Source organism: Aythya fuligula, chromosome 12, assembly GCF_009819795.1.
Source record: "Aythya fuligula isolate bAytFul2 chromosome 12, bAytFul2.pri, whole genome shotgun sequence".
NCBI lineage: Eukaryota > Metazoa > Chordata > Aves > Anseriformes > Anatidae > Aythya > Aythya fuligula.
Window position 1 is genome coordinate 10,715,615 of NC_045570.1, and position 9,021 is coordinate 10,724,635.

At 43.4% G+C, this 9,021-nt stretch overlaps 1 protein-coding gene across 1 annotated transcript in view; it reads right to left on the bottom strand.

The window, feature by feature from the left end:
• SLC7A10 (solute carrier family 7 member 10) overlaps nucleotides 1-7,885 on the bottom strand; it is a 42,827-nt gene extending 34,942 nt beyond the window's left edge. Inside the window, exons 1-2 of the mRNA XM_032195787.1 lie at nucleotides 7,846-7,885; nucleotides 5,254-5,415 (exon numbers count right to left, since the gene is read on the bottom strand). Coding sequence (XP_032051678.1) covers nucleotides 5,254-5,415; nucleotides 7,846-7,885 — 202 coding nt within the window. The remainder of the gene's footprint in view (nucleotides 1-5,253; nucleotides 5,416-7,845) is intronic.
• Between the last annotated feature and the right edge of the window lie 1,136 nt (nucleotides 7,886-9,021).

The window sequence follows — 9,021 nt, forward strand, 5'->3', positions numbered from 1 at the left end:
AGGCACTGTACTGCCAGATCAGGAGTAAGACACTACTAAAAGATGCTACCTTTGTTTTTCTGTCTGTCAAGGAAGGAGAGTTTCTGTTGCAGGGTATCTGCAGTATTGACGTCCGTAACAAAGTCCATCAATTCAGCCTTCTGATCAGAGCAGCTGTGGTCTGCCTAATCAGAATTTTCCATTTTTTAGAAAAACAGAAGGAAAAAAAACCACTCAAACCCAAACCACCAGTCAATGAACATCTGCCAATTACTAACTACCAAGGAGAACTGTTACAAACGTTGCAAGTTTCGCTTAAGTACTGACAACTTCCTAAAGTACAAATCTTGTGTGTGTTTTATTTTTTATTCTTTGAAAAAGTTTTCATTGTCTACTAATGCTGTTTCTGAAGATCATATGGAAGGATTTGGAAGGATTTGTTCATACTGATATTAACTTTTTTTTTTTTTTATTGCTGTTCTTGCTCTCGGTATTGTACATGGGGGACTTCATGTGCTGAGTCCTCATGGATACAGACTGCGGCAGAAAGGCACATCTGTGGACAAACAAAACAGTTTCCCATTTCTGGCATGACTCAGTTAAGAAAAATATAAAGTTGTTTGTATTAATTAATTAACTTATGTTTATGCCAGGAATTTCTAGTTAGAGCTCTTTTTTGCCTCCCTCTGTGAAATCAGCCTGCGAGGTAGCCGGCTAGCTCTGAGAAGCTGCAGGACCTCCCTGGAATTTTACCAAGCTGAATTTGCACTTTGCCATGGATTTACTTGCAAGTAAAAACAACAGCATGTTTTCAGCTCCCTAAATGCACATGAAGGCCTACTCCAAAGGATCCTGATGGAGAACTATGTTGGCACCACCTCGAAAAACATGAGAACGCACTATGGTCCCTTAAAATATATCATCCTATAAATGTAACTTGTACAAGCACTCTGGATGGACCTTTCTAGGTTTCTTTCTCTCAAAATGTAATATATGATCTTTCTCAGTAGCATACACCTTTTTTGATACTGGGTATCACCCAACTGAGGACACCTATCAGCTTTTCTTTACATATGGAACCTGGACATTGAATTTTCAGTAGTTAGGAAGCTCAGCCTATGACTCTGGACTGTGTGGAAAAATTCCTTCTCAAGTACTTCAAAAGTACCTTTGTGGTTTCTTATTACCAGGGAAGATGTACCATTTATCTTGAACAAAAACTGACTCTATTTATTTAACCATAATTTGCATTTATAAGAGGACAAGATATTGAATTACATTTCTATGCAGTCTAGGTCTGTCCTATTGTCCTGAAAAAAAGTAGTCATGTAGGTTTAAATACATTGTCTGCTATGCCAGCAAGCACCACGTGGAACTGAATGCTCAAAATATAAGTTAGCAACAAGTGTAACGGAGATAAGGAAGACTCTTTCTTTTTAGAAACATCTTTGTGTGTGTGTGTGTGAGAGGGAGAGAGAGAGACAGAACCACTGAGGTAATCTGTATTGCTCTCACAAGCCAGCAAACAAAAGCGTGTCCTGAAACTTCAGCTAGCTATGAAAGTGCACTGCTCACACACAGGCTCAGAGAGGGAGAAGCTCCTTGCTGCAACACCATTGTTTTCTGTGATTCCAGGTAGGATCACAGAAGTAGAAAGAAATCACCTAGAGATGTGGGTGTTTGTCATCTTTCTCTCATAATGTTTCTTTCTGCTACAGTCCTGTGACTTGGATACTGCTCCAGGAGAGTCCACCTGGCCTGTCTAGGAATGATCTCCTAATTATTCCTTAGGCTACTTGATAAAGAGGTGGATCTGACCAGCGCTGGTTGATTCAATGACCAACAAGCAGTTTCCTCAAGCAACAATGGCACATGAAACATTACCAAGTAGCTGGCATTAATACCTATCCATTACCACTTAAGTTCTTGTATTTTTTAAAAAACATAAGTATAAAAACTATTCCTAGCTCTTCATGTTCTCCTTGCTTAGTGTTAAGCGAGCAGCCTGCTGGATCCTGTAGTAGATTTCTGTATAAAAGCCTGTGGGACTTAGGGCATGTTAACATGACAGGAAGCACGCAGGAAGGCTGGTAAGTAGAGTTTTCTGTGAAGGGCAAGGAGGAAAAATCACATCCAGTGCAATTATAGCTCTTGGTGTCTCAGAGCGCTGTCCTTGGAAGTGGTATTTATGCAAATGTAAACTTCCTGTAGATCCTGTAGATGGATGCGTCGTTGTTAGTTAATGAGAACAATGCCAGGCAGGTGTAGTGGCAATCAAGGACATTTATTTGGTGGTTTTCTTGATGCATTAGCATCATGCAGATAATATTTTCCATTATGTGTTATGACAGTCCTGACAGGAGGAAGCACCTGCGATGTAAGGAGGCTTTTCGGCTCATATATATTCTGCTGAGACCATCAATAAGGTGGCTGGCTAACATCACCTGTGGGACAAAGTGAGTGTTGGTTTTTGGGTGATGTTGACAGACCAATTCCAGAAAGCTATTTCCAGAAACAGCAATAGCTGAACGTATTGCTCACAGGCCATCTGATAACAGTTCTGATAATATCACTGTGGGATGGGCTTGAATTGGGAAGCTGTTTATAGGAGATCTTATGCCAAGCTTAGGTGTGAACAGAATAAGTACTTCAAACGTGTTCAAGCAACCAACTGAAAGTCGGCTGATGCAGATAAATTCCACCTATGCTCAGCAATATAAGGAGATGTATTTAGTTTTAGCTAGCATATTGCATTGTGGCTCAATTTGAAGGTCTTCTAGTGGGTCTTATATAGCCTGGTTTATGCTATATGGATGTATGGATTTATACAACAGACTTCACCAAAATGTGAGTGTGACCCTATGCCGAATTGCATGCAGCTTTACAAGCCCAATAAACAAATGCTTTGAGAAGTTTAACTGGTATACATATATATATGTATGTATAAAACCACTTAATCTGTATAAAACAAGCAGTCAGACATCTCTTATTAAACAGTTAAACATCTCATGTATGCAACTTGTGCATACAGTTTCATGTACATTTCTAATGTAAGAATGGTAATTTTGTAACTCAGACCGAAAGTATCAGGCTGGTATCAGACCTTAATCAGGCTGCTGTTTGTAATTCTTGTACTTTTCTAAAGAACAGTGGAATGTGGCAGGAGCCACACAGAGCCAAGTCATGGAACTTCTTACCCTGTTTTCATCTGCATTGGCACAACTCTTATTGAAGGCACTGGATAAGAATTTCTCTGTATAGCTCATGTGCCTGTGCTCATAGAAAAGGCATGCAATAATCTTAATCACACATAGAGCTCTACAAATAATGTATAACCAGCTACGTAGAACATGCATAAAATAACCGTTGAATTAAATATGACATTGATTTGTGTGTCTCCTAAATAAATAGTAATTGGGTTTTCATGCAATTAGATAGTATCTACAAGTTATTACTTAGTAGACAATAAAGCACGTTACTACTTTTTAAGCTGCACCACTTCATCGGAGTATTGGCAAGGTTAATTTGCAGTGTAATTGAGTACGTTAGGAGGTTATTAATAGCATGAGAGATTTGTTTTCACTGTCTGTAACCATACTTAAGATGAAGCAGTTTGGGTGCTCCTACAGCAAGTCTCAGGCACTTTCCAAAATTCTGTAGCAGAGATGAATTGCCAGAAGGATTTGTTACTAAACTAAACACAGTGCTCAGTTTGACAGTCATTAAGTATCAGTTTCTTTTTAGCATTAAAACAACAAGTTTTTATATTTAGTACCTGTGTTTATATAAGGACACCCCTAAGAGGTGTTTTTTGCCTTAATTTGAAACAGCCTTCTTCTCTGAGTAGGCTTGTCTGCACACAAATCTTAAAGATGTTAAAGTAACAAAGTCCTAAGTGATGTGAGAAAGCTAGGCTGCTGGGAGAAGTCAGGGGCCATGAGATGGCTATAGAATAGGCATATTTGTATTCCTAACTTGATATACTTTGTTCTGCCATTTTTTGGGGGAATATTTTCCGTTACGAGACCAGTATTTTTAGGAAAAAGTTTTTCAGAACTCTATAAAGAGAGGATAACATTTTGTTTTGTAAATCTACTAAGATGGCATAGCAGTTTTCATGACATTGACAAATACCTCACTTGTAAAAGTAGTAAGAAAATTGTCCTACAATTGAACATACAGAAGGACGATGGAAGAGGAACAGTTTCTTTGCGGGGCGTTAGCACAGGCTGGGTCTGCCCCTGCTCTCTGAGCCAGGATGCGTCCCGTGGCGTAGGGCAGTTGGGGCGCTGCTGCTGGCTCTAGCAGCTGGAAGCCTGCAAAGCCTGAGCTGGATGAAGCGGTGCACCTGTACCTTGAGACGCTTCTTATTTCCACGGGTGCGACTGTGAAACTTCCTGGGGTTGTAATGGGCTACGAAGTATTGGGTGACTCTGATGTAACTGGGGTGCTCCCAAACACAGTGGTATCGATGTTCACACCTCAGTGCCTTCTCTTTCACCTTGCAGCATTGTGCTGGGGAGCGCTCAGAAATCAATCCGATTTGTTCCTTCGATTGCAAGTCATAGAATGCTTTATTTTAAACTAGCAGAATTAGTGTACAGTTGGCAATCACAAGCTTATTAATCACGTTTATACTCTGATATTCACAGTATTTCCCAAACACCCCCTCATGTTTTCCCTTCCTTTTACTAATTAGCAAAGATTTTCATTCCCTACATCCAACCTGTGGCTGGCAGGAACTGCAGCCGTCAGCTACAACGGGACGCTTGGCGGAGAGCTTACAGTTCACCGCATCAAACTAACTTTATCTCACAGCGCCAAACCATCCTCTTACATTTTTGTATCCGCAGCACCTCTCCACACTATTGGCATTAAGAAAACTTGACAGAACATTGAGCGAAAAAGAAACAGCACTAACTCCACGCAGAGCAAGAAGAGGTTTAGCTCAAAGGCGGCATTTTCCCAGGGTTTCCAAGCAATCCGCCTTTGCCATGGGACGCGCCGGGCTTGGATAATTAAACCCCAGAAGGGAAAAAGGGTTTTGCCCCAGACGCGGGGACAGGGGCTGGCTCGGGAGCCCGGGGCTGCCGCCGTGCCCGAGCCCTCTGCACACCCTCCCCGCGCTACCTTTAGCGGGCAGGGAACCTGCGAGCCGCCCGGCAGCCTCGTGCCTCGAGACCCCCAACCCAGCCTCCCCTTCCCTCCCGCTCCGCTCGGCGGCAGCCACCGGTGCCGGGGGGCGAGCCGGGGGGCGAGCCGTCCCGCCCTTACCGATGATGATGGCACAGGCGCTGCCCAGCCCGATCTCCTTCTGCAGCGCCACCCGCGCCGGGCCGCCGGGCCGCTCCCCGCGCTGCTCCCCGCCCGCCATCGCTGCCCCGCGCCGCGCTGCGCTGCCCCGCTCGGCCCCGCGCCGCGCATGCGCCGCCCCCGCTGAGGGGACGCTGAGGGGGGCTGAGGGCAGGGCGCTGGGGCTGGTGTGGGGCGAGGCGTTAGCGGCAGGCAGCGGGAGGGAGGGGGCAGCCCCGGCTCAGCCGCTGTCCCGCCGCCTTCCTTCAGTCACACAGTGCGGTGATTTGAAGGAAAAAGCCGCCCCGACCCGCGCCGGTGCGCTGTGGGCACAACCCGTGTCGGTGCACTGTCTGCCTCATCATCGGTAACATCACTGAGGCGGCGGCAGGAGGTGCGAAGTGTTTCTGCCTTTGTTTGCCTTCCCGGTCTCCGGGCTGAGGGGAAAAAGCGCACAAAAAGCCCCGTACAGCGGCTCCGTGTGTGCCGGTGTCCATACCGCCTCGGTCCTGGGGGCTCACCTGCGGCCGCCGTGCCCTCGGACAGCAATTAATGCTGAGGTAAATTTAGGTGAGATAATGTCCCTTAGTAACTCACATCACTCCCTGAACAAGCTGCTTCACAGAGTGACAGTGGCTCACGTTTTCTGTGCTCTCAGATGAAGTCAGAAAGTTAAACCCGAGGTTGAGAGCTCTTCTGTTCAAGCTGTGACTGCCCAGGGTTTACTGAGGGAAATTCCCGCTCCTTGCATATAAGCCAAGGTAAATGCCACCCTGAGAGCAGTTCTGCGTTCATCGTGTGGGCCCTCCGCACCTAAGGGAGTATCCCCCTGGGGGCGACCTATTCTGAAAGTGCAGAGGCAGAAACATTTCCTCACAAGAAAATGTGCTCTCCAGGAGATGTAGGAAGAAGGTAGGCATGGGCCAGTGGAGTGGCCAAGAGAGAGATGGAAATTGGTCATGGGGCACTGGTGTCGATGGGAGGAGGAAGGTCTGGGATTGTAAGACCTTGGCAAAGAAAAGTGGCAAGTTTCTATGCTGACATCGGTCTGATTTTGTTTGACTTTAGAATGAAAAGTATGGCCTGGAAACTGGTGAGTCATCTGAGGGAATCAGTGGACTGTTCTCACAAAGCTGATAATCGTAAGTGATTTTGCTTCATAAAGCTGCTTTATGCCGCCACTCTTATAGAAAGATTTATTGATTTTTCGGAGACTGAGACTTGTTTCGTAAATTGATCTATCACTCCACAGAATTGTTGTTTCTAAACGAATTGCCTCACTAACTACTTCTAAAATGCTCTTTTATTGAATTACTATGTACTTTTTGTAAGGAAGCATTTTACAGGAAGATTTTCTTTCTGAACTACATAAATGGTAGTACTGTTCTCATTTTAAAGACAGGGAAACGTGAAGGCTACAAATTAAAGTTCAGATGCTCAAAAGCAACCTGATCTTTTACGTATTTCTCCTAAGTGGTTTAAATGATCATTTCAGAGCTATGCTTTTCACTGGCAGCAACTGAAGTTATTTCTAGTACCTCTGAAAGTCTCTATATGCTAATCTTATATAGGTATTATAATTAACTCAGTGCAAATTTATCTGTGACAGTCTATTGTTTTGTTCAAGATAAAAAGAATATCGGATAGAACTTCATCAAAGTACAAAAATCAAGAAATAAAGAATGAATCTGTTGTTAACAGTTACTAACTGCATTACTGAGTTCTAAGAGCCTGATGATGAAGTTTAAGACCATTTAACCTTTACAGATCAACCACAAAATCTGTTAAGCGAATGACCACTTAGAAGGATAACACTACACACAGTTTCTTTTGCTGTGGTAGAAATGTTGGTTTGCTCTGAAATATGTGCATAATCTTTGTGGTTTTGTGCGGAAGATAAAAATCCCAGTCAGCCCTCTTATGGTGATTAGCAAGAAACAGTGTGCGCTGGCTGTGGGATGATGAAAACAAATACTAGAATTAAATTAACTCTAATAATCTTCTCTAACTCTACTGTGCAGTAGCTGCAGTTCTTTTTTCTTTTTTTTTTTTTTTTTTTGAATCCTCTCACCCTTACCCTTTAACATTCTGACCAATTTAGGGGACTCCGCCAAGGAAAATAAAAATATTAAACAATCATACACGTGTATGCTCTGCTTATTGATATAAATATCTTGTTCCATGACTGTTCCTCCTTGCTGAAAGACACGAGGCACATCTCTGTGATTTGATTCATATGTTTTTAAGTATTTTACTGGTATTAAGTTTGGAAAAACCTAACAGAAAAGCACTGGGGGAGGCACGCAACAAAACATTAAAACTCAAACAAAAAAAAACCAAAAACTCAACAAAAACATTAAAACTCAAAAAAGCAGAGGAACCTTCAGAACATTCTTTCTTCCCATTCGATTTCATATTGGGTGCATTTTGAACAAGGCTAAAAGAACAGTGCTGGCACAGGAGAACCACAGGGTGGAATCTCATCTCCATGCCAGGAAGACTTTGCAACAGAAACGCTAATGAACGGGCACATCTGATAGTGGCTCAGCAAGGCAAGGAAGTCACGGACTATACCTTGCAGGTTCAGCACCAGATCCTGTTTTGGGAGTTCCATGTTTGAGGGCATCAAACTCCCCTGCCTTTGTGTGGGCCTCTTCCCAGAAGGACCAGGAGGCCTTTGGCTGCTGGGCAGTGTGGGTTCCCAGGGCAGCTGCTCTCTTTGAGCCTCCTATGGGAAAGACCTAAACCCTCAGCTGCCCACCCAAAGAAGGATCTTATGAACATCCATTTGAAGAGACCTGCACAGATAAAGGTATATGATAGTCCTTTTCTCAATATGCACAGGATTTTTTGGTAGGTGCTTATTTGTGATGTCTGCCAGAATGTACTTCCTACTGCAGACAATAAGCTTGTAAGAAGCTTAGCCTAATTACCTGGTTGTGGGGGTAACAAACATGGTAGGCAAACAAGGTTGGATGCAACTGTGCCGGTGATGGAGGCTGAGGATGGCTGTTGGGCAGTAGCGGCGCAGTCTCTCTGCACTGTTTGAGGCTGAGTACATGGTGTGTGGGAAAGTGGTTATAGGCAAGGGGATACAGCCAGGAAACCCATCTGGGTAATTTAATTTAGGAGTGTAGCCTTGGATCCTTGTATACTACTTCATTTTCTCCTCTGTCTTTGGAAAGAAGATAAATTCTTTACCTAAATCCATATAAAGAACTTTGATTTACTGTTTCTTTTCCCAGTGTGTGCATAAGTAATGACTTCCCTTTTTAAAGTTTAAGTGTTTTACTGTTGCTGAAGGAGAAAGCAGGTGGCAGTTTACGACATGAGCATTCGATAAGCCAATATCCATAGCAAAACACAGGAGTGTAAAACGGCAGTGGTCCAGAAACCTGTTGGAAAAGACAGCAATGACAAAGGTTGCCCTCATTAGCTGCCAAAAAAGAGTTATTTATTTATTTATTTAGGCTGAGTGCCTGCCTGTTTCACTGTGCTTTCTGCATGAGGGTGAAGAGAGGATTTTGCTCATCACTTTTTTTGTGGTAGTATTGGCTGCTTATTTAAGTTGTGCATTCTGTCCTATGGCTAGTAATGTTCCAAAATAAGCAAGTCAGAGGGCATGTACGTTCTAATTAGTAGTTATCTGAGACAGCTTTCAGTGCAAAGACTTCTTTTAAATTGTTTTGGATCTGAACGTACTGTATCTACTTGAATGACGAAATGTTAGTAAGCAAAAAAGCCAAAGTT